At 40.1% G+C, this 25,883-nt stretch overlaps 1 protein-coding gene across 5 annotated transcripts in view; it reads right to left on the reverse strand.

Moving 5' to 3' along the window:
• Nucleotides 1-10,676: 10,676 nt before the first annotated feature.
• mag (myelin associated glycoprotein) overlaps nt 10,677-25,883 on the reverse strand; it is a 32,827-nt gene continuing 17,620 nt past the window's right edge. For 2 of the 5 annotated variants that reach the window (XM_066719125.1, XM_066719126.1), the window contains exons 2-12: nt 23,225-23,368; nt 22,797-22,872; nt 21,815-22,183; nt 21,153-21,449; nt 18,375-18,632; nt 17,927-18,187; nt 17,229-17,519; nt 16,473-16,572; nt 16,089-16,191; nt 15,319-15,375; nt 10,677-14,250 (exon numbers count right to left, since the gene is read on the reverse strand). In XM_066719125.1, the coding sequence (XP_066575222.1) occupies nt 14,104-14,250; nt 15,319-15,375; nt 16,089-16,191; nt 16,473-16,572; nt 17,229-17,519; nt 17,927-18,187; nt 18,375-18,632; nt 21,153-21,449; nt 21,815-22,183; nt 22,797-22,842 (1,929 nt within the window). In that variant the 5' untranslated portion in view covers nt 22,843-22,872; nt 23,225-23,368 and the 3' untranslated portion in view covers nt 10,677-14,103. Of the gene's footprint in view, nt 14,251-14,784; nt 14,845-15,318; nt 15,376-16,088; nt 16,192-16,472; nt 16,573-17,228; nt 17,520-17,926; nt 18,188-18,374; nt 18,633-21,152; nt 21,450-21,814; nt 22,184-22,796; nt 22,873-23,224; nt 23,369-25,883 lie in introns of all 5 variants that reach the window. The other 3 variants (XM_066719128.1, XM_066719129.1, XM_066719127.1) reach the window with 3 other exon arrangements.

Consider the following 25,883-nt stretch of genomic DNA (forward strand, 5'->3'; position numbering starts at 1 on the left):
TCCATATCTTTCACCTCTTTTCATTCTTCTACTGTCACAATTCAGCAGTTCAACCTACACCAAACAGGTTTTGAAGTTCCCCCTGTCTAGAGCTTAATTTGGTTTAGCTGTATTACAAACCAAAGAACATATTTATATACATGCATGCATGCTCCCGGGGGGAACAAGGAAAATCTTCAACCTACCGTGCCCCTGTTGTGGAGCCAAGCCTCTCGCTCCCTCTCCCATTCAGCTACCACCCATCCCATCATTGCTTCCCCTGCTCGATGCACTGCGCTCCGACCACTCTATCCCCCACGTCACATCAATGCCTAGCAGCGTTCCCTAATTTAAATCAGGTGCGTCATGTCCAACACCTGCCCATCAGTATTTTCCAGCTGGGAGAATCAAATCAAATTAATCAATGCATAAAACAATTAAGAGGCAATTAACCAATAAAACAACATTTTACTAATTAACAAATAATAATGAACTAAAACCCATTTCACCACCTGTGACACTATCTTTTTAATTTCCGCTAGTTCTTTCACACCGTTGGTATAGTTCATAGTCTAAAGCGGCCACAGCCTTCATTTGACATTTTAAACTAGTGATTTGTTTAGTTTTTATACATTTGATTTCTTAAACTCTATTAATCAATTCTATATTTTCAGATTCCAGTTGATTTGGTTGAAAAAGTATTTAAACCTCGGATTTCCAGTCAAATTGTAAAAGTTTGCAGGCCCCTGTCTTAACTCAGTTAAATCAAAATAAATGTTTTGAACTCTTGAAGGGGTAAGGAGGGAGAATATGTAGGGTATTGTATTGGGCAGAATAATATGCAGACCAAGCAAAGTAAATTTATTAAGCTAGCAACAACCACTAAGGCAGTTGTTCAGGGTGTTAGAAGAGGTGCTGGGAGGGGTGATTGGTGTTGCCTATTAATTGGTGTTATTTATTATGTTTATTTTATTACGGAGTTTGTGGGTTTTTATTTTCACTTGTCATTACTTTTGTATTTGTTATATTACTTGTTAATTTGTTAATTTGTTAAACTTGTTAGTTTTCATTCATCTCCTGACCCCTACTGAAGAGCACCTGCTTTAAAAAGAGTGCAGAGAGCAGGAAGGAGAAGACCTGGGACTGAGAAGGAAGGAGGACAGCACTGTGGGTGGGGAACAAGCCTAGAAGACAGCCTTGAGAAACAGAGGAAGCTGCAGATGGGAACAGGGGAATTGTTCATGGCAGGATAAGTACTCTGATGTCTTATGGGGAAAACTCTCCTTGGTTTTGAATGAGTTTTGGCTGATGATTGCTGTGCACCCTTCCTGGCTCCTGGCTGCCTCTGTGTAATGTGTGGTATCTGAAGAGAAATGAAAGTAAACTTGAGAATAGATACTGGACTGATTTCCTATTTACCTGACAGGGCTGGTAGAGACGGTGTGTTCCCCCGGTGATCAGCTGGGCCTGAGACAGAAAGCAGTGCACCTGTGGAGAGACACACTGGGGAAAAGGATAGCGGACGGACGTGAACGGGGAAAATAACCACTGTAGTGTGTGTGGTTTCACTTACCCAGCCTCAATGACGCGTCCCCTCTGAATGTCCTTTCCTTGTTCCTCTCTCCCTGCCTAGGATTGGTGGCACTGCAGAGCCTGGCCCAGGGGCTGACACAGTAGGAGGGGGGCACCGTACTGCCAAGCCTCTTAGGAATCCACCTGCCAAGAACTTGAATGGACATTGGTGACAGACTCCTTGCAACAGATTTGCACCTTAATTTTGGGACTTGGATTTTTGCGGGGGGGGGGCAAGACCGGCTTTACTTTTAGGATACTTTTATTGGGGATTTTCTTAGGACTAGTTTTAGTATTTTATTTTTTGCCTGTCTTTTAAACATTTCCTGTTTTTTTTTTTTTTTTTTTAATCGATTGCTAGTGCAATCACCTGTTATTAAAGGCGGTTTTAGTGTTTCTAGGTAATGGGGCCTCTAGGCCGGAGGACTTCGTGCCCTGCCTGGTAACCATTGTAATAAACTTGTTGTGTTGAAATTCCAAATATTGACTCTGTGGTGTGTACATTGGGATCTTGCTCTCTCACTTCTGCTGTTCAGAGAGAGACTCTGAGGTGGAGATCTTCCATGTTGGGCCCTTCCAGGCCTGGCATCTTAAATACATGTTATCCTCTGTACGTCAAGACTGGGTCCTTCAGTGGTGGAGAGTGCTGTCTACACGTCTGTCCAAAATCTCCCATAGGTGTTCAATTTGGTTGAGATCTGGTGACTGCGAAGGCCTTAGCATATGATTTACATCCTTTTCATACTCCTCAAACCATTCAGTGACCCTCATGCCCTGTGGACGGGGGCATTGTCATCCTGGAAGAGACCACTCCCATCAGGATAGAAATGTTTCACCATAGGATAAAGGTGATCACTCGGAATAACTTTGTAATGATTTGCAGTGACCCTTCCTTCTAAGTGGACCCAGACCATGCCAGGAAAATGTCCCCCACAGCATAACAGAGCCTCCGGACCCCCTCACTGTAAGGGTCAAGCAGTCAGGCCTGTACTGTTCTCTTGGTGTCCCACACATGCACTCGCCCACTTGTCCAGAACACGAGCCAGTTGATCGTCTTTGTGACTGAAGCTCCTGCCATTCATGCCCCAATAATGACCCCTCTTTCAAAGCCACTTGGATCCTTTCCTCTTGCCATCTTAATCCAAACTTGAGGTCAACTGGGCCTGCTCAGCATTTTTATACATGCCACAGATCATGATAGGCTTTTAATGGCTTGTATCATGCAGTACACCTGTTTGGAGGCATCTGCATTCATTATGTTCCTCCACTCATTTACTCAGGTTTTTCCTTTAATTTGTCATATATATATATATATATAGATCTCTTCTGCCCTCCACTCAACCCGATCCACTCTGTGTGCCAGTGAACAGTAGTGGAAGAAGTCCAAACTCCCAGCTGCTCTTGATCTCTACCACTCTCTACTGTCCACATTCTCCTCCTCGCTCACCTCAGCCAAGAAGTCTTACTTCCAATCACTCTTTGAATCCTCTGTCAACAACCCCCTCAAACTTTAATCCACCTTCTCCTCCCTCTTCACCCCCTCTCCCCTTCCTCCTCCCTCATCTCTCTCTGTTGATGATTTTGCCTCCTCCTTCTCCTCCACAGACATCCGCAAGCTCCTCTGCCATGCTGCCTAAATCTCCTACTAATCAACCTTAATTGTCTTCATTATCTCCTCTCTCCTCCTACGTCACAAACCTTCAACGTGTGCCCTGGACCCTCTCCCCACTTGTCTCCTCCAAGCGACAGTTCCTGATCTACTCCCCTTCATTTCCTCCCTCCTCAACTCCTCACTCCTCTCTAGCTGTTTCCCCTCTGGTTTTAAACAAGCTGCTGTCGTCCCATTACTCAAGAAACCAACCCTTGAGCCTACCTCTCCCCAAAAGACCCTTGAGCGTGCTGTCCACCGTCAGCTCTCTGCATTTCTTTCTCATTACTCACTGCTTGATCCTCTGCAATCCGGCTTCCGCACAGCTCACTCCACTGAGACTGCTCTCCTGGCAGTCACTGACTCCCTCAGCTGTGTTCGGGTGGCTTCCCTCTCCTCAGTCCTCATCCTCCTTGACCTCTCCGCAGCATTTGACACTGTCGATCACTCCATCCTCCTCTCCTGCCTCGCTGACCTTGGAATCTCTGGGACTGCTCTCACCTGGTTCTCCTCCTACCTCTGTGACTGGTCCTACCAAGTGACATGGCGAGGCTCCTCATCCACACCTCAACCTCTCCTAAAAGGCGTACCCCAAGGCTCCGTCCTGGGCCCCCTCCTGTTCTCTCTACACTCGCTCCCTGGGCCTCCTTGTCGCCTCCCATGGTTTCTCCTACCACTTCTATGCTGATGATGCCCAGATCTTCTTGTCTTTTCCATCTTCTGACCCTCTCATCCCCTGTCGCATCTCTTTCTGTTTGTCTGCTATATCCGCCTGGATGCACTCGCACCACCTCAAGCTTAACCTCTCCAAATCGGATCTCCTCTTTTTCCCCCACTTTTCATCACCTTCTGCTGACCTTTCTCAATTCCCTTGGAATTTATGACACACTCTCCCTCTTCTTCTGACAAGAACCTTGGAGTCACCCTCGATCCTTTGCTCTCCTACACCCAGCTCATCACCATACTGACACGCACCTACCGATTCTTCTTGAACAACATACGCCAAATCCAACCCTTCCTCAAAAACTACTCAACTCAGCTGCTCGTCCAGTCACTGGTCCTCTCCCGCCTGGACTACTGCAACTCCCTCCTGGCCGGCCTGCCTGCATCCACTACCCGCCCGCTCCAGCTCATCCAGAACTCTGTGGCTCGTCTGGTGTTTCTCTGCCACGGTTCGCACACGCTACTCCGCTGTTCTGCTCCCTCCACTGGCTCCCGATACCGGCACGCATTCAGTTCAAGGCATAGACCTTCACCTACCACTGTCTTGACCAGAATGCACCGAGTTACCTTCAGTCCCTCATCTCACTGTACATCCCCTCCCCTCCTAAGTAGTGTAATCTATTGGATATGTTGTTAAAAGTGTTATCAGTGTACAACTTGCCCTCAACCTCCTCCCATCATCATCAAATTGCCAGAACCCCCCCTCGGTTTTACATTTCACCAACACCCCCCCTCCAGGGGTCCGGTATTTTTGTATCTCAAAAGTGGCAACCCTAGTGGCAATCAGGGTGCAGGGGGTATGACTCCAGCATGTCACCTTAACTCCTTGGCATCCACCTTTTGGACAAAATAAACTCAGGACATTTCAGATAACAGATGGCTATAAAATGAGGTGAATTTGGGCAGGTGAAGAATTTGGTTGAAATAAAATAATTTGGAGATACTTAAAACTGTATAGTTAAAATGGACTTTCCTTCTTTTGTAAGTGAGTTTCCTTAACTTGCCTGTTGCCTGAGACAAGACTGTGTTCCTGTTGTAACAGAATACCTTTTTACAGAATCAATACTGCAGACACTATAATGCATTGAGAGACAAACAACAGTGCAGCATAATTGTGTAGACACAATATTTACAAGATATAACTGAAAACTTTTTTTCAATTTTTGTATTAAGTTAATGCTTTTATTACTGTTGGCTTCTACATGCATATAAACTGTATTTTAAAATACATTGTTGATACTTATAAGCTCATTAGCTTCAGCCCATTTCTAGCAAAGAGGAACTCTGTGGTGGGACATCTATCGTATTGCTGTATGTAGTTCAATCTATGCAATATACTTCCAATTTCACTACGCAGGACAGAAAAACTATTGCCCCAGTGTCTGTAATACTGTAATGTTTTTGTGAAAGTTAATCAAACATTTCAGTGATTGTAGAATTATTTTATACATTCTTACTTAAGTATGTATCTATCTCTATATTTTGTTGTATTTTGATTAAAATGAGTTTGAACAAAGTCTCCACACTTGATCGTAAATTTCTCACCATCGTGCTTCAAAGCAGAACACTTGACCTAACCTTGCTGATGCAAATCTTTTCGAAATACATAAACGGTGTTGAAATGAGGAAACTCAATCAGCCTAACCTTGCTTCCTTCTCTAGAGCTAGAAATAACGATCTGGTGGAAATGGTGCTTTAGTGTTTGTAACTAATTAAGCAATGTTTTTTTTAATTTTTATTAATTGTTTTCCTGTGCTGTCTCATATGTTTATTTACTTCTACTTTTGAAATGCTGACCACTGAGTGCCTCTTGTCTCTGCTGGCATCATCCTAATATGCATTTAGCTTTGAATCCCAGTTACAATTAAGAAGGAATAGGCTTGGAATATATCTGTTACATTTTCACCCTAACTCTCAGATGTTATTTTTGGAACTTATTGTCAGCACTTGAACAGAATACTGTTCTCAAAAGGACAAAGTGACATAATTTTCCATGGTGCACAAACAAGCATTCTGCTTATCTATATCACAATCAATTATATATCAGTTTGAAGTTACCTGTTTAATGAAAAATCTTCTAGAGTACAATGGACAATACAAATAATTGTAATTTTTCAAGCAGCTACATGACAGTAAATGTAAGCTCTTGGCCTTATTGAGAGATCTCATGGCTCTTACAGAGGAAGTAGAGGAATCCCCTCTTGCCAGAGTCCTGTCTTGACAGAATATGTATGATGATTTCTCTGCTGATCAATGGCACCACCTATTGCAGTCTCCACAATTAACATTATCATGTGCAGTTTATTTATTATTTTTATTTATTTAATTTAACCAGTAATGTTGATCTGCATTGGTTTTTAAATATCAAAGGCTCAAAATTCAATTTTCTGTAAATAATTCGGTAGGCTGTTTTTGTTTTTGAGCATTGTGTTTAACTATTAAAGTGGAATCTGAAACATTGCTTATTACAGGCCTTTTAACCATACATATTAACTTATAGATTTGCAAATTTGACTGAAAGTAAGGTTAAAAAGGAATCAACTTGAATGTTGACATAATTTTAATGTTTCTACACATTGGAAGCAATAACATAAGACATTATATCTAATGAGGGAACTATAGTTGAAATAAATCACCTCAATAGTACATGTAATACTGTAGTGAACCACTCTATTGCGATTCAAACATGTTATTCTGTGTAATTCATGCAAGAGAGCAGTCTGTAGTAAAATATATATTTACATATATGCTATCGGTCAAAAGTTTTAGAACACCCCCATTTTTCCAGTTTTTTTGAAAAATAAGCAGTTCAAGTCCAGTGAATAACCTGAAACTGTACAAAGGTAAGTGGTAAACTTACAGATGTTTAGGTTAACAAAAACTGAAAAATAATGTACATTTCAGAGTTATATACTGTGTTACTACACCCTCTTAAGCATTATTTGTCAGTGTTACGGGCAGCTCCAGTGCATTGAAGTGACAATGTATTACTACATTATGCACATCATTCTCAAACGCATCCGAGTTACAGTTTCCGCATCGCCCGCCATCATTCAAAGGTCTGCTTTGTCTGCTCCAGTCGTCTCATTCAGACGGTCACAGATCACTCAGTTTCGATCATATTTCTTTGCAAATAGGCTTGTTTTGTTGAGAATAACTTGAGTTATTGATAATGATTATTTGATGTTCTATCAAACACAGAGAAGTTCAGATCCAATTATGTAAAATCACAGCTCTCTACCGGTGTGTGTTGCTTCTACCAAAACGTGGACGGTCTTGTTTTGATCAGTAGACTGTTTTGTTCCAGAATATATCATAATTGTCAATATTTTCTGAGATTTGTATTCCTACTCAGGTATACTAAGGTATACTCAGGATACTCAGTATCCTCCCACCCCCCATTCCAGAGTCTCAGCTTTCATGGGATACCAAACACTTGGCAAACAACACAACAGTGAAGAGTACACATGGGATTAAAGAGAAGCACACAGATTTGGTGCCCCACTTATGTTGTAAGTAGCCCTGGATAAGGGCGTCTGCCAAGAAATAAAAATAATAATAATACCAGAGGGGTTTATCAGCTTAAGGGGTTACATTTTGTTAAACAAAATGATTCCATTATTTATTTTTTTATCTCCAACTGTTTATTTGTGCTATGCTTTAATTTCAGAGTACGTTGAGAAATTAAACTATGTAAATTCCAATAAAAACTGGAGAAATTGAGGTGTTCTAAAAGTTTTGACTGGTAGTGTATATAAGATAAATAATATGTTGTGTAGCATTTAGTATTTCACGAGACGTAAGCCTCCATTTAATCGAGGAAGCATGCCTGTTGGTGCTTTCACACACAGCACATGGCTCGAGACATGGCTGAGCGGTCGAGGGGAGTGTAGAAGGCAGTGGTATTTCCAGAACATTTTCAATGGGGTGGTCAAGTGGGGGCACAGGGCTGTTTTAGGGGGGCATCCTCAGTTTATCAACGCCATGTCTGACAGTGTTTCATTCACGCTGGGGGGGCGGGGGTGTTTCGTCCATGGAGCCCTTGTTCCTCGGTTGTAATTTGTCGGGTGGGCCAGCCTCATTTCAGGTACACACAGACCCATATACTATTGACAAAATAATTGTCTTGTTGTTTGCAAACCACTTTGTTGTTGCTTCATGAATATTGTGGTATCTATGTGTATTTTGGTTGTTTTCAATATTCAAAAGTTCTAGAAATTAGTATTTAAATGTATTGGCATTGCAAACATAGCAATATCAATGTCAGGCTCACATTACATGTATTATTATGTATTTCTTTTTTTAATTATTTTTAATTTTTAATCTCAGTGTTGTCAGCAGCATACTGTACTTTGAGGGAAACATCATTTGCACTGTTCAGAGATTGCTCTTTCTCCCAATCCTTATTTTGTAAGTAACCTTAAAACATTTCTTTGAAATTAGTAAAAACAAGGTCAAACAGTCCCCTTTTCTGAGAATCTGAAATTATTTGATATTATGTCTCTGCAAACTTATTAGATGCAAACCAAAGTAGGCTAACCCTAACCCTATTTATTATTCAATAAATAAATAGATAAATAAACACATAAAAACAAGGAAATACTAAATAAAACCTGTGTGTTATTTGTGTACCAGAGAGTCAAATGCAGTCCCTAAAATAGTTTATTAATTGATTTTACTATTTCTGTTTTTTCTTTCCTTTAACTATTTGAACTTGGTGCAATAGCAAATAAAAAACAAGAATCTCTTTTAGAGTGCAGTGTCTCATAATTAAACTGTTGGTACCATCTCTAATAAATAATGTATCTTGCATGTTGCAATATCTTGAATTGAGAATTTTCATTCTTGTAAAGAACAAAGAGCTGCAAAGTTTTTTAAATCATCCATCAGCCCCTATATATGTGTATTAAACATTAATAATAAAAAGCATGTTTTTGATCCTTCCTCATATTATTTGAATTATTTTAAAATCAAATCTCTCCTATTATTTGTTGTTTTGGTCTGGTGACTCCAGGAGCATAAAAGCCATTAACAGTACAACATATAGATTTGTCTTACCACAAAACATGTTTTGTTTGGACTGTAATTACACTGAATAAAAATATAAACACAACACATAACAATTTCAAAGATTTTACTGAGTTACAGTTCATATAAGGAAAACATTCTATTGAAATTAATTAATTAGGCCTGAATCTATGGATTTGACATGACTGGGAATACAGATATGCATCTGTTGGTCCCACTGAAGTTGGTTACGATGCCGAACTGCGGTCAGGTAAAGACCCTGGTGAGGACGACACTGAGCTTCCCCGAGACAGTTCCCTGTTTTTGACAGAAATTCTTCAATACGTCGGCTGGACGTACTGTCAAATTGTGTAAAACAGCATTGGAGGCTGCTTATGCTTATGGCTATGTCTGGTGGACATTCCTGCAGTCAGCAGCCAATTGCACACTGCCTACTGTATCTGTAGCATTGTGTTGTGGACAAAAGTACACATTTTAGAGTGTCCTTTTATTGTCCCCAGCAGGTGCACCTGTGTAATGAATTATGATCATGCTGTTTAATCAGCTTCTTGATATGACACACCTGTCAGGTGGAGGGATTATCTTGGCAAAGAAGAAAGGCTCACTGAAAAAGAGAAATTTAAAGAAATACGCTTTTTGTGCGAATGGAACATTTCTGTGATATTTTCAGTATAGAATCTCATGCTGAAAGCCTCACAGCCTCACTGTGGTTTTGTAAAGACTATAGGAAACGTCATGTAATATGTTCAACAGGGATAGTAATAATCCAGCCGAACAACGTTACTCAGATAAATACAGGATTTATTGTGTAGTCGTCATTAACCAACTAAATATAACATTAGGGAAAGAACAGACAACTCTCACATACCTGCAACACTCGTCACTAGGGGGCAGCATTTAACTACATTTACAGTAAATGTATATCAACGCATAACACTTCACACGTAGTTGACTTCCCTACTTTTAGTCTTCACAGTTGCCTTTGGTCTTATGTCTGATGTCTTTTTTGTGTGTGTGCGATTCCTATATAGATTTTCTAACATATTCTAACAGTTTCTATGTGTGCAGTAACTTTGTTGGACACATGAACGTCTCTACTGGCATTACCATTCTTTATATAGTGTGGGAATAATTGTACCTACAGAAACTCATTGATTTGGATTCAGACGTGTTCTAAAGAGAAGAGAAATTCACACACATGACCTCAAACTCAATGATAACCGTCCTACCAGTACCAGCTACGACAGCAGTGACATAATTTAACCCCTTATTATAGTATATACTAGGACTGTAGGTGACAGCAATTGGTCCAGAGTCTGGAGATCATTCTGTAGGTCTGGAGGAAAATGTGGATCTTGAATCATCAGTTCTGGAAATGAATCTGATCTCTCGGTCTCACCACTTGGCTTTTTAAGCCCTGTGGCTTTATGCCTACTAACCAATGACCATTTACTGTTCCACTGTCTGGCCAATCACTATTAATTATTTGTTTAAAAAAATGTGAATAACTGGCCACCCTCTGAATTTTAAACTACATGTTAAACTTTGTAAAACCCTGCCATGTGGAAAGAGCCAGTGTCTTCAGTGGCTTCATGAATAAGGATCAAATTTGCATTCATCTTAGATTTTGTTTTAAATCATAAAAAGTCAGTTGCAAAAGCATACTTACTGCTGTAAACAGGAAAACTGTAGTTTAGGATTGGCAAGAACACACACGCACACAGTGAATTGTGAAAAAGTATTATTGACCAATACAATAACTCATCTGATACATTCAAGTTAATAGATTATTGATTTCTTATATACAGGTGTGACAAACCTACAGAATCACATCAGGGTGCTGTTTTGTCTTCTTACACGAGAGGTTTTATTGCCGCTGAAAGAAAACATGTGCTTTGTGTGGGGGCGCTGTTCAGAAACATTTAAAAGCAGATTAAATTATCCCAGCTTCATGAATAGAGCCCTTACACTCCAACGGCATGAATACAGAAGCACGTTTCTTATTTAAGCCAAGGCAAAGATTATTTATAATACATCAGTACACACTAACCAAAGGGGACAGTGCAGTGTGTCTGAATGATCAGTTGACAAGGTCCAATAGTTATATGTACCATTCAATGATGGAGCATCAAAAGGAGCTTACACATATAGCGAATATTGTTCCATTTTAAATTAGGTATTCTTAGGGCTTTTGTTATAAGGTTTTGCAGTAGTCTGTGCACAGTAAAGATTCAGTAATCTCAGTAGACATGATTGAAAAGCTTGTTGCTTTCCCTCTTTGCTTTCAAATACATTTTTGTTACTACAAACATGACTAAGTATGTAGATGATACTGTGTATTGTATTCCTTTCTTTGTAAAATGAACATTCTATAATTTCATTGTACTGTAAGCTTGTGTGGCATTTGGTTTGGTTGCCCTTTGAAACTGCAGAGCAGATTTGGCCAAAATACATAATAACCTCCACACTAACTGAATCACATACTCAGTGGGTGACTGCAATGTATACATGAAAGCCCAGGGTGTTGTCTTCTGTGAAATGACATTATGATGATGTGAATTACACTCCACTGCAGTACAGTAATATATATATATATATATATATATATATATATATATATATATATATATATATATATATATATATATATATAATCTCCTTAAACCTGTCAGAAGAGCCATTTTTGAAACCATAGCTTAACTCAGGTATCCTGGAGGCCAGTGAAAACACAGAACTAATTACAACCACCTTTACAATATACAGGCGATTGTATATTTGTAGCCAGATTTCCACTTTGGATAAAGCCATCTAATTAACTTACTATGGAGGGGAAATTACAACCTTTTACTCATTTTGCAATGACAAAAACAGACAGAAAATGAAGACCAGTGGCTTATCGGCAGAATACATTTTTTGTTGACAGCGATACGAATGACTGAAAGAAATCCTGATTATGCTCAATATGCAAATTAAAGAATAATCACACAGTCATGTATATATCTCTGCTTTACAATAACTCTTACAAAATAAAAACAATAATCATTAAAAGGCAGAGTGACATTTGCTTCTCCATACATTTCTTTCAAGTTTACAAATAAATAAAACCATAAACACTGAACAAGGCATATCTCTATATATATAAAAATGTTACAAATTATTATATCTGAGAGCTGCGTCAGTTGAGATCGTTTAAAGCAGAAGGTAGTGGTTTAACGCACAGGTTAGGACATAAAACATCTAGCTCTAACACAAAAAGCAACATGCAAGGTATTTACATGTACTGTATATTGTTATGGAGGTGAAATCTCTGGGCAATCTATGCCCATCAAGACCTCAGCCCAAAACACTGACCTTGTGACACTTTCGTACTCCAAACAATCATTATATAAAGAAATATGTACTAAGGAGAGCGTGTGATGTGACCTGGGGTTTCCAGTATAATTTCAGACCTTTCAGAACTCATCTGGAGGTTGGTGCAGCTAAAAGGTATTTTAAGGAGAAAAAAGAGGGTTTGTACTAACTATCCAAAACGGCTGTGTTTTATGTGTAATCTCATACAAATCCAATCAAAACTTTGACCTACCAACACATGACAAACTACACATAAGTCCCCTATCAGATTGTTACTAATAAGTAGTAGAAAGTCACTGACAGTAATCCGCGAATGGATGCAATTCTGTGGGCACATCTATTGTTGCAATTGATTTGCATCTTTAAAATGAAATCTCTCAACTCTTGTTGTATTGAAGATGATAACATGCTAATCCCAATTGTTACTGTATATTAAAAATAAGGACTTTAGTAATTGCTAGGTGTATCACAATGTTTTCATGTGCATCGCCGTCCTTCTTTTGCTGGATTCATGGTGTCTTTTTAAGAAAAGATGATAATATCAGTCTCCAAAAAGTTCATGAACTAAAATATGCGACTTTCTAAATGCGAAGACTGTTACATGATCAGTTAATGCACAGTTTGTTGATACACATTTGTCCGGTTTTCCAACATAAATATGTCTGAGCAGAACTGACAGCAAGAGTGTATATTTATCTGGGAACAAACAAATACCAGCCCATTAGACTGCAATCGTCTTTACAATTTTTATGTTCTCTGACGAGTCAGTCCCAAGTTATGGGAGAGAAACTCCACTGGACAATATTGGATGGCCATAAAGAGAATTCTTACTTTGACGTTTGTAACTACCTTTGGCGGGTTGTCTTCATTGAACTGTTTAAACTCTTTGTCATTACAGTTATAGTTATGCATGGATGTTACATCTATCTAAACAGTTTAATGAAGAACACTAGAGTTAAAGGGTAAAAGTATTTTTAATGTCACTTCTGCATCAAGCTTACTGTTTATACCTTGTGTCGCTAACCATGTCAGAACAAGTTGCCAGTGTGTAACTGTTTGCTTTATTTATTTTCTATTGTCATGAGCTGCTAGTATTTTTTATGATTTCTTCAGTTACTTTTCATCTGCAGGCTTTGACTTCCAAATATTAATTTCCCAGATGTGAAAGTATCACCTGTGTGGTGAAAGTATTTCACATACACTTCTTAAACAAATCTCATCTTATGAAGGCTGTTTTGCACTTTTGTACAGAGTGATTGTTCCCAGATATTTTGCATGTGTAGACGTGTCTGTAGCAGTAGAAGTGCATCCCAGATTTCCTGTGGTAAAAAGTATTGTAAACCATCAGTTTTCTTTAACTAAGATACCTTGAGCTTGGCACCTCCCTTGAAATGAATTGGAGTCGTCATCTGTACTCTGAATTCAGGTGGACCTATATCTTTGACATGATGGTATTCAAGTGATTTGAAGCTGTGCATGCTAGCATCAAGGTATGTACTGAACTGCTACACCTAAATGGTTGTAATGCTTGAATAATTCTTCCAACAAACAAACAGAGCAGCTTCAAATACATGGACACAGTGAAAGACAATTGCTGTGCTATATTAGAGGTGTAATCGAGTGGAACAACGCTGATTCTGCTCAAATTATCATGAAAAGGGACAAATCCAGTGGCTTCTTTAGGCTAAAACGGTTCCTTCCTGTAAACTATCCCAAGTCCCTGGCCAGTGGTGGTGTGGTGAGGAGGGAGAGGTGACTCTACTGGGTGGTTGGGGGGGGCAGTGTTAGAGGGCATCGGTAGCTCATTTTGATTTGATCTCTGTGTAGTCACTGGTGTCGTCTGTTTTAGCCGATGCTTCTTTTGGCCGGATGCAGGAGAACTCCAGAGAGGCGTAGTTGATGTCCACATCGGAGAAAGACACGATATTCTGATAATCACTGTCTTCGCCCTGTGGGGACAGAGCAAAGTAATGTAGAAATAAAACATTTACTATGCACTTATAAGAAGCCCAGCTATTGCTTAGTTTTTCCCTAAAACTTGTAAACATTTGTTTTATAACTGTAATCATGGTCATGTAGCTGCATGTCATATCTTAAAAAGACCAAATACACCTCAAAAATAGTGAATAAATACACGGATAGCATAGACTGCTGCATTTAATCGTGAAATCAATAGCTGCTTTTAAAGTTAGAATTCAAAGATGGAATAAAACAGGAAAAGCACTCAATTGTTGCTTTAATATGGAATAATTAAAACTAAGTATCTTTCTACAGAGCAATACCAGAATCCCTTGCTGGAATATGAGGTTGACCTCTGATTGTAGTTTGATTATGAAATAAAAGATGGAATCTATTGTCTCTCAGCACATTAATTCAATAGATGACACATCACCTCAGAGATGGGTTTGTTTGTGGTAGTGGGGGGGTGGGAGAGATGGTAAGTAGGGAAAGAACAAATATGTAAGTTGAACATACACACCCACCCTGTTCTTAGATCACCAGTAATTGTTGGGCTAATGTTGGTAGTCAGCTTGCTGGGTTTCCTGTTGGTTACAGTTGACCATCAGCAGTCGAGCCAACACTGTTGAACGCGCAAACACCTTGCAGAGTTTCTTGACGACGTTAGGCAAGTGTTGAAACTAGTAATGATGGTAAACTACAGTCGTCTGAGATAGTTGGATCAATGGTATTAGGCTAATGCAGTCCCCAATGGATACATGATGATGATAGGCCAAACAGTGGCCCAGCACAGTTTTTATAACTACTTGGTAGCTCTTGCAGAATCATTTAGTTTATTAGTTAGTTTTATTATTTGTATTTTATTTGGATTCATCATTTACAGTAAGACATTAGTATTTCACAATGTGATAGACAGTTACTAATGAATACTAATACTGGATGAAGAATAAAGGCAGCTGGGTGATATGGATGGAGGGATGGGCTGTGTGATATTGATGGAGGGATGGGCAGAGCCAGTGCTTGGCATCATCATCATCTCACAGACAAAACATTCTTACCGTCGAGGGCTCCTCTAGGATTGAGTTAAACTTTGTGCCCAAAAGCTCTGTCTTAAGCTGTTAGAGTTAAGAGAAAGACAGGCACAGATGTGAGAAAGGGTGGACGAAGGGGCTACAATAGGGTGGTGTTTTAAAGGTGAGATTTAGGGGAATTATGATCACGAAAGAGAGGAATTCTTAACGTCTGTTACAATATAACATAAGGAACGCTAGACTAGGCCTCAGACTTTTATTTAATTCTTACAAATATGTATAATCCTTGAAGCCAGTGGTGTTGAGTAATAAAAACATCTTGACCTGCTCCTTGACCAGGCTTTTTACACACCAGACTCAACCACACAAAGAAAGGAGTTCAAATTCAACTGGTTTTGATTATTAAACCAATATCAAGGCCACACCAGCTGTACAGCCATAATACAAATACCCAATTAAAGTTTTTTTTAATTTAAACACTGCATGTATTAATTTGTATTTTTAATATACAGAGACCACCTGTTATGACTGGACTACAAAAGCATCAATTCAAATATTGAAAACTTGAAATAAATGAAAACAGAAAAAGGCAAATTGTCTGGAACTGCCATACTCCATCATCAGCGTCACAATAAACGTGTTAGTGGCCAGGCTGGGACAGAGCCATTCAGAGATGTGAATCAGAGCAGGGTTATGCTGTGCTTTGCAAGGAATTGTTAAGCACTTCTCTGAAAACCACTGGAAGGCATTGGGCAGAGTCGGTGTTACAGGCCGGGACACTAGGGGTCGGCACTCACCACTTTTTTCCTCAAACTGGGCTTCTCCTTCTTCACTGCACTGTAGAACAAGGCTGGGCTTTCCAGCTTCAGGGTCAGGTCCTGACCAGGGTTAGCATTCTCCCTGGAATAGACAGTGAGATGGTAAAATACCTGAGATGGACAGGCAGAATATTTTTGGTCTACTAGGGGCACAGCACTTAACTTTGGTATGACCCATTTATATTGCACCTAGATACTAAATTTAAGATAGAATATTTGTATTTGTACAAAAAAAAAGTTTTCCTTTCTTGTTGTTGCATATTATTGATCTAACAGGCCTAGCCTTCCAGAACACATCACTACAGATTAATTGGCCATTACAGTGTGCAATTTAAAATGGCCAACTCATGGGTAGATACTCACTTCTGGTTTTTGCGACTGATATATCGAACTGCAGCGATGATAAAACCGATAACTGCCACTCCTCCGATGGTGCCAATAATCACGGCCAAAATGTATTTCCCTACAGAATGAACAGCAAGGTAATGGCAATGATGTCATAAACAAAAATATCACACTATGTTAATACAAATCCTCTCATTCGAATGTCACCATTTGTTTATAAATGCATGTAATCTGGTTAAAAATATTCTCTGTTCTTAGTATTAGATGGTTATTTTATTTGTGTTAATTACATATGTTAGTGTGTGGAAAGTCTGCAAAGCCTAACAGACAGGAAGCTTTCAGCAGGAAGTAAAACAGCTTTTAGGGCACTTAAAAGGTGTTATACATCTCTACATTTTTTATGCTTAATTTGTCAGCACAAGAAAAATCATCCCCCATTTCATTGATAAGATCTTAAAGTATGCTACTGAACTAGTTATTCTGGGATCCCAATGCATTAGCAAGACCAATATGATCACCATTTCCTCAAATAAACAGCATCCAGCAACTATTGTGCTTGTTTGGAACATTCACTTAATTATACACAGGAAATATGCTGTTAGAAAATGATTTATATAAAAAAATATAAAACTATTTTAATAAAAAAGTGCAGAAGAAAGATTTGGACTCTTCCTGTAACACAGAGGAATAACCATCAACCATCTAACCATCATAACCCAATTCTCTTGTTCAGTCCACTGCTTTGTGTTGTCCAGACACTGAACAGACACGTACTTTCCTGCTGCAGTTCCAGCCGGACGGTCTCTGTGCCGTATATGTTGGTCATGGTACACAGAACATTGAGCCCAGAGGCTGGCTTGTCCTTCAGCTTGATCATGCTGGTGGCCACATAGCCATCGCTGTGGGTGTAGTAGTTGAACCGGCTCTCTGTCTCATTGATGGTGACGTTGAGGTCAGGGAGGTGGAACTCGATAGCCGGCTCGGGGTTCCCCGAAGCCACACACACGCACTGGATCCCCTCTCGGACCGCCATGCACTTGGACTCCAGGAGGAACACCGGAGCGACTAGAGAGAAATGAAATCTGTATTCATAACGATAATCAACCCGGAATACACCTTGCTCAATCTGGGATGTAAATAACTCTTCTATTATATTGGAGTCAAGGTTGATCTATGCTCCCACAAAACCTGTTGAGCTGTAGTAGACACAAGGACATATTGTCTCTTTCCTTATCTAAATTATTGAGTAGTGCAAGCATCTTACATTGATTAACCAATTAAGACACGGCCTCCCCAGTTGTACAGTTCAGTCTTATTGAATATTAAGACATTGGAAGGCCATTACATTTCTGAGAGCAGAGAGAAAAGCTCTCCCCTCCCTGACACATATTTTTTGCTGTAGAAATCTATTCTGATGGGACACCTGCCAGAAGTATCCATTAAGACTAAATGTAGTTTAAAAGGCCTTTTACACTCCACAGTGATGTTGATGACACTGCTGGCACGGCCGTGCTCGTTCTCAGCCAGGCACCGGTACTCTCCGTCGCCCTCATAAGTGATGTCTTCGATCTCCAGGACTGAGTGCTCCTCGGCGATGATGTTGCCCACCAGGTTGCCATCCTTCAGCCAGGTGAGGGTGGGTACGGGGTTGCCCTGGGTCCTACAGTGGAGATGGAGGTTGCTGCCCTCCACCACCGTCGAGGACTCGTTCACCAAAGGCTCACGTGGAGGATCTGCGTTGAAAAAGGTGAGATTTCCTAATTTAATTTTTAGTTTTTTTGACTGCGCCTTTAACTTGGCGGTGTGTGCTTGTTTCTGTTTCTTAGTAGCAAAATCACTTCACATCTTTACCCACTGTGACATGACTTACTCTGTCCTGCACATCAGCCTGTTATGGTCACTGGATGGCAATGTACTCACACTTGACGGCAAGGTAGAGGGATCTGTTCATCGTCCCATAGCCGTTGTCGGCCACGCAGGTGTACACCCCCTCCTGCCCGGACTCGATGCTCTCTATCACCAGGGAGGAGTTCAGGGAGGTCTCCGCTTGTAGCTCCGTGTCCAGCATGACCCAGCTGATGCGCGACGGGGGGTTACTGTCCACCAGGCAGTGAAGAATCACCATGCTGCCTTCCATAACATCCGTGGACACGTTCACTTCAACAGCTCTGGGAGCATCTGACACAAAATCAAGCTCACGTCAATATGTGGCCTGTCACCCTCCAAAGACTGAGCAAGAGGTACAAACACACTTTTCTCAAAATTACACTATTAGAAATTGCTGTATTACATAACATTAACTTGAAAAATGTTCAGCCATTTGTACAGTAGGCTATTCTGTTTCGGTCCACATTAAGTTTGTCCAGCAGCACAGTTGAAACAGTGTGAAGGTCGGTAAGCTCTTACTATAATGACTAATGGAATATCGGCAATGCTCACATGCATTGACGGCAAATAGATACTAAACGGAAGTCAGGCCTACTTATTTTCAGTGATATTTTTTTGTTATTTTGCAGTTGAATCACTGTTTTGAAGAACACAGTCAAATTAAACTGGAACTAAAGTCACTAAAACTGACAGCTGTCATTAGAGAGTACATTTTTCTTTTTGGTTCTAATAACAGTGTGAAAAAAACCTTATAGTCTTGGATGGGGAATCCTGTTAGATCAGCACATTGTAACTGAAAAGCCTACAATAGGAGCAGATAGTATTATCTATTCGGCTATCAGAGACTCCAAATACATTTCATGTCTGACCAGAAACATCAGAAAGTATTGTCTTCTTTAATTATATAAAATGATATTGGCAGGCCCCTTTCTCTCTACTCCAGTAGTGGCTTGTAAGGTTGCCATGATATCAACATTTCTGTTTTCAATTATTGAATAATTTTTTTCCCCATGATAATGATTCCCAGGATATCCACTATACGATAATTAAATCATATCATTGACATGATCGCATATTGTTGAGGGGGGGCAATCGTGTATTGTTGGGGGTGCTTGCTGATTGGGGCTTAGCCACAGCAGAGTTGTAATGACTTGAGTCACTGTTATCAAAAGACTCGACTTGACTCCCTACAAGAAAAGACTCGACTTGACTTGAATCAGTGCTCAAAATACGTGACCCCATCTGGCTTGTGTCATTGTCTTTATGATAAAAATAAATTAAACAAAAACTGAAACGGCCCTTCTTTACATGCAGTCATCTTTGCATAAACAGAACAGGCTTCTGCAGTGATTGACAAGACCATTGTTAAGGAAATGCTTTTCTGACCTATAGCACAGCTCTATGATCATAGCACCAGCAAGCCAGAATCAAGCTATGGTGGCGTATTGTGCACAATCGGCACAGATACTGTGAATGAATTGATTAAATGGCCATATTCTGTGTAGAAATAGCCAGTACCAGAAAGCAACATAAGATGTGAGACAGGTAGAAGATGTGGTGAAACTGAACTGTACGTGTAAGTGGCATTCTAAAAAATTACATTACCACTGAACAATATACACCGATCTGCCATAACATTATGACCACCTGCCTAATATTGTGTAGGTCCCAAAACAGCCCTGACCCTTCGAGGCATGGTCTCCACTAGACCTCTGAAGGTGTGCTGTGGTATCTGGCACCAAGATATTAGCAGCAGATCCTTTAAGTCCTGTAAGTTGCGAGGTGGGGCCTCCATGGATCGGAATTGTTTGTCCAGCACATCCCACAGATGCTCTATTGGATTGAGATCTGGGGAATTTGGAGGCCAAGTCAACACCTTGAACTCATGACCAGGCCACCTTCCTCCATTCCCCCGTGGTCCAGTTCTGATGCTCATGTGCCCATTGTAGGCGCTTTCGGCAGTGGACAGGGGTCAGCATGGGCACCCTGACTGGTCTGCGGCTACGCAGCCCCATAAGCAACAAACTGCGATGTACTGTGTGTTCTGACACCTTTCTATCAGAACCAGCATTCACTTTTTCAGCAATTTGAGCTACAGTAGCTCGTCTGTTGGATCGGAAAACACGGGCCAGCCTTCGCTCCCGTTAATAACATATACATTACAACCCTCTGTATTTTGTGCCTCCATATGAAATTAAATCCCACCAAATTTTCATTTAATGTGGTGTCTGAAACAATTATAGTATAGTGTCAAAAAAAAAAAAAGTGAGAAAATATTAAGTAATGACTTAATACATGTTTCCAGTTTTCGTCTTTTTCATTTAGGTGCTAGTTGCAATTCTTCTGTTACTTGTGCAGGTGCAGGTGGTGGGGATTTTAGAGACATACTGGTCATGTTTGCATAGACCAGATCTGCAGCTCTGCGCTGCTCCAACAATGGGATCGGTGGGATTCTGCAGATCTGTGCAGAACTGTGGAAATCTGTGCTAAAGAACGTGACCACTGTGACTCTCTCCTTCAAATTGTTCCTTGGTGCTGTATTCTCTTTGAGTATGAAAAGCGGCCAGGGAGTATGACCTACATAGCTCTTTTTTGTTACATTTGAAATCTCAAATGGTCAATTTAAATTTCCCAAGATTTAAAATAAAATCCCAAATCTTTTTATAAATACAGAAAATACTACGATAAGTTGTATAGTAGTAATTTAATATGTATATATCATGAGGAATGATAATCATGGCAACCTTACTTGCTAGATAGTGACCCAGTTTCTAAAGTTAGCACAGAGGAGAGGAGCAGAGGGAGGCTCACATTTTACGTCCAGTGCGATGATCCTCTCGTAGATGTACGTGGTGTTGGGGTACTGCACCTTGCAGCCCAGGAGCTTGCCATTGTGTTTGTGGGTGGGGGTGAAGGTGATTGTGGTGGACATGACTGCAGTCGTGCTCTCCACGAGGTATTCACTAGAGAACTGAAGGTTGGGGAGATACTCGGTGTTCATCCAGTTCACCTCAGGGCTCATGTCGGGGCAGTTGTCCGGGGCATAGCAAGTAACCTCCAGGGACTGATTGCTGATTATCTCTTCAGGCAATTCGATGATGGGCTGATCTGTAGGAAGGATATAGAGATATTTATTCCATTGCTTTTTGTAATTGTTTAATCTCGCTGTAAATGCTTGACCGCTCAAGTATGTGCACCTCTGCCAATGAGTTTCTAGAATCACGTGATTTAAATTTTTGGAACTTGAGGTTTTTGAAACACATTTGCTGTTCTGATTTCTGCTGAAACCAGCTCCCAGTCATTCAGTTTGAAACTATCACTGCTTCACATTGCATTTACAACATCTCCACACATTAGAATCGGTGTGATTACTGTGTCTAAATATTTCTGGAGGAATTTAGACAGCTCATGCATCAGGGTGGGAAACAGCTTTGTAGAATCGTGCTGATTACAGCAGATTTTAAATGGCTCACCCAGTACTTTAACCTCAGAGAAGTCGGGGTAGGTGAAGATGTTGGTGCCGCCCAGGTCTGCTCTGAAGTAATATCTCCCAGAGTGCTCAATGCCAATGTTGTTGATCTGCAGGGTGCAGTTTCTCTGTTGCAGGTCGCCCAACAGTTTGGTGCGGCCCTTGTAGCTCTCGTGGACGATGTCAGTCCGAGATTTAAACACCACGGGTGGGAAGAACTGTGGGTAGGGCTGCCCGAAGTACCAAATTCCATGAATGCCCCTGTATGGCCTCACCCCCGAAGGATACATGAAGGTGCATGGGATGACCACGCACGAGTTTGTCATGGTGGAAATGTCTCTTGGCATCCACACATTCCACTGCGCCCAGGTACCTGCAGAACACAGAACAGAGCTGGGGATTGGATATATTTGGTTTTGGGGTGGGGGCTGCAGAACTATGATTAAGTAATATGCCAGACCTTTAAGAGTTGTATAGTGTAATACATGATTTTATAGTCATGCCAAACACCAGGTTTTCACAAGTGTTATTGTAAGTCTTGACAACTACAACCAGGCACATGCACAGGTAGGCCCCAGGGGGAGCATGAACCCCTGCTCTTTTTCCCTGTGACTCTACAAGGTGTATAGTGCTCATTTTTGGCTTGAATCCCTGCCCCTCAAAATGTCTTTCCACAGCCCTGACTGAGACTTACAGTAAATCAGCACAGAAAAATACTGCAGGGAATCTTGTAGAAATATCAAAAATTAAACCCACTGGGCTGGAAAAACAACAGCTTTAAAAACATTTTAGCTGTAGTAGAAAACATAATCCTGCTTACATTTAGTCTACAAAGAATGTACAGGAATATTCACTTACTTAACATCCTAATTTGTTACTGCTGTTAAATATTTTGTGTGATACCCCTCTGCAGCCTCACACTGGCCAAACATCCAGAGTGTTGAAATGAACATACTTCTAATGGTGGAATTACTTGAAGAGCATACCTTTAAAGACTAATAAAATTGGCAATAACAACTCAAAGCCCCACATGGTTCCTGTTGATTACTGTACCATAGACTTCTGGGGGGAAAAATAAAATAAAAATAAATTAGATTATGTAAAGAAAAAACTTTCAATGTAATAATTCCTCAGAAGTGTAATATTCTTTGTGAAATGATAATATGCTATACAATTAGTATTTGAATTCAACTTGTTACACTGTTGTTTATTGGTATTTTAATACTTAACAAAATGATTATTTTTAGTATTTATATGAATATGAGTCTTTAGTAATTATTATTTCATCAACAACTTACATATATAAAATATATACAAATATAATTTACTCGGAATCTATATTAGTTTGCTGTTATTATTTAAAATGTATTTATTATTATGATTATGATGATTATTATTATACAAAGGGTACAACCTGAGGTTCCTGAGGTGTTAGGAAGAAGAAAGTGCTTGTTCTACAGGGTGCAGTCTTTCTGTAAGGCTTCAGCTACAATGCCAATTCTTCTGTGTCACACCAGGGGGCACAGTGCTTCTGGAAATTCAACCCTCCAGCTTCTCACTGCAACAAACAAATGACATACACATCACTTGGCACAACAGACGCTGACAACAGACCAGCTGGCGTGCCTGAATCACACTTAAAAGGGTGTAGTGTCAGCAAGTGTTGAGGTAACCAGTAGCTCTCAGAGACAGTGTCTCGAACACACACACACACAATCTGGCCACTATATGAAAACCTGTGACTTATGTTTGCTCTGAAGTGACATGGTTCAGACACCAACACATGTGCAGGAATGTCTCTGATGAGATGTAAGACCATTTAATGAAGATGTGAAGCAACTGGTACAGAGAGACACAGAGAGATGAGACAAAGGACATCCCAAAGATGCTCAACTGTTTTCTTGTTTTGATGAATAGATGAATGGATACATTGTGAGGTTTGAACTGTTAACTAGGGTATCTTCAACCATGTTTGAGATTCACTCTCTGTCTTTTATATTATGGGCACAGTCAGATCCTGGCCTATCTGCTACCGCTTTGCAGTTGATACAGCTTAGGAGCCCCCCAGAAGCAAGTGTCTCATTACTTCTCAGAACATTTTGACCTTTCACTCAGGATATCAATCTAATAAATACTGATCTTCAGAAAAAAGGATGTCATACTTTTAAGTGCCAGAAATGAGCTTGGTTTATTTGAGAAAATAAAGTTTGGTATCTATAGAACAAGATACCATTTATTTTTTTCTGACAACATAAGCTACAATGTAATTAAACAACAATTTAAAAGCAGGATTCTTTTTTCTAGGAGTTTTATTTTTTTATTTAGTTTTCATGGCCTCTCTTATAGATGCACATAATTGCGGATACAATTGTATTCTGATTGTTTAAAAGACTTAATTAGCAGAAAACTGTTCATGTTACTATATTAAGGTTGTATCTAGGGTTGCTAGTACAGAGGGCTGTGAGACAGCATTGTCTCAGACTGGGGCTGCAGAGTGCATTGTGAATGCATTGTGGTTAATGCTGAGGTTTTCTTTTAATCAAAGCTTTCGGAAAGTGTGTCGGCTGCGCAGCTCCGCCATAGAGACATGCAGACAGCAGTATGGCACCGGAGATGGGACAAAATCAAAGAGATCAAGCAAAGAACTGTGTGTGTTGTCGGAGCTAGTAACAGTTAAGGCAGGTGTGCATTCAGCCCTTTACAAGTAAGAATAGGAAAACAAGATGATGGAAAATTGAGAAATGCTAAACCAAGTTCTAAACCCCATAAGTATTGAAGTCAAGATCTTCAAGGCTTTTCAAATGTGTGCAGGTAATTATGGGAGCCTTTGTAAAGAGAATGTGAACAGCAGGCTGGCAACCAGCACCAAAAATGTAAAAATAGGAATTGGTATTTATTTTGTACCTTCTAAATAAAGTTTCACTGGTTTCACAGACATCAAATTGCACTAGTTGTTGACTACCCTACCCAAAGTAACATTGCTTAGCCCAAGACTAGTTTTATTTGCAGTCTGTGTAACCTGCTGTATTGCCCATGTCTTATTAAGTCACAGAATAAATACATATTATTTGTATGTATACATTTTTGGTCATACAATCTAAACCTGGAGTTAGAGTGTCTACAGGTGGGATACAAGTTGAGGGTTTCCAGCAGGGGAAATCAAAGCACAATTACATTGTCAGACCACCCACCCCAGGAGCAGGATCTTAGAGTGGCATGGAGGAAGGATGGATTCAAGATTATCACAAGTGCTATGAATCATACAGCAGGTAAAATTAAAAATGTCTGTGATTTAAATACAATTTTAACATAGGCAGGGCAGATTGTAGATTGTTCTTACAATGTTCTTTATCAGTGTTGGGAATTTTTTTAACCTTTTGCTTTTGGCACTGTTTGTTCATTCAACAAGGCAAGGTAACCAGACCAGCAACTATCCAGAGTGAAACAAGGGAGGCAGGACACTTGCAGGGACAGTTTGGACAGCAAGTTAACTTCTGCTATGGCTTTGATTTAATTGAGCTGTAGCATCATACTGATGTTTCTCCTGTGGTCGCAAGATAAATAGCATGATGTAATGTGCCTTCACATTTAATAAAACAGAACTAAATATGCACACATATTTAGGCCAATAATCTCAGCTTCTTCGTACTGGTAATCCTTCTGTACTCTTTTCCCATTCATACTCGAGGAGACTGTACAGTAATCATTTCATTGGATCTGCTGGAACAGTCAAGCAGATACAGGAGAATTAATTAAAGACAAAAGGAGAAAATAAGTAAAATACATTAAGTGGGCAAACGTAATAAGATACATTAAATGGACAGAGCAAGGTGGCACTTAAGAACCAATTACTGATTCAGAGGGAGCTGACGTTTCTTTGAACACACAGGCAATAATCTACTCTACAGGCTGTTTTCAAACTGAGGAGAACTTGTGGCATCTGTCTCTTTAATTGGGACAAGAAAGGCCATCAGTTTTTTTTAACAGTGGCCCTGCTTGAGTAGAGAAGCCGGCTGCTCCGCTGACAGGACGTGGGCAGGAAACGGGTGGCTGACAAACTGTGATTCCAGAGC

Source organism: Amia ocellicauda, chromosome 12, assembly GCF_036373705.1.
Source record: "Amia ocellicauda isolate fAmiCal2 chromosome 12, fAmiCal2.hap1, whole genome shotgun sequence".
In the NCBI taxonomy this organism is placed as follows: Eukaryota; Metazoa; Chordata; class Actinopteri; order Amiiformes; family Amiidae; genus Amia; species Amia ocellicauda.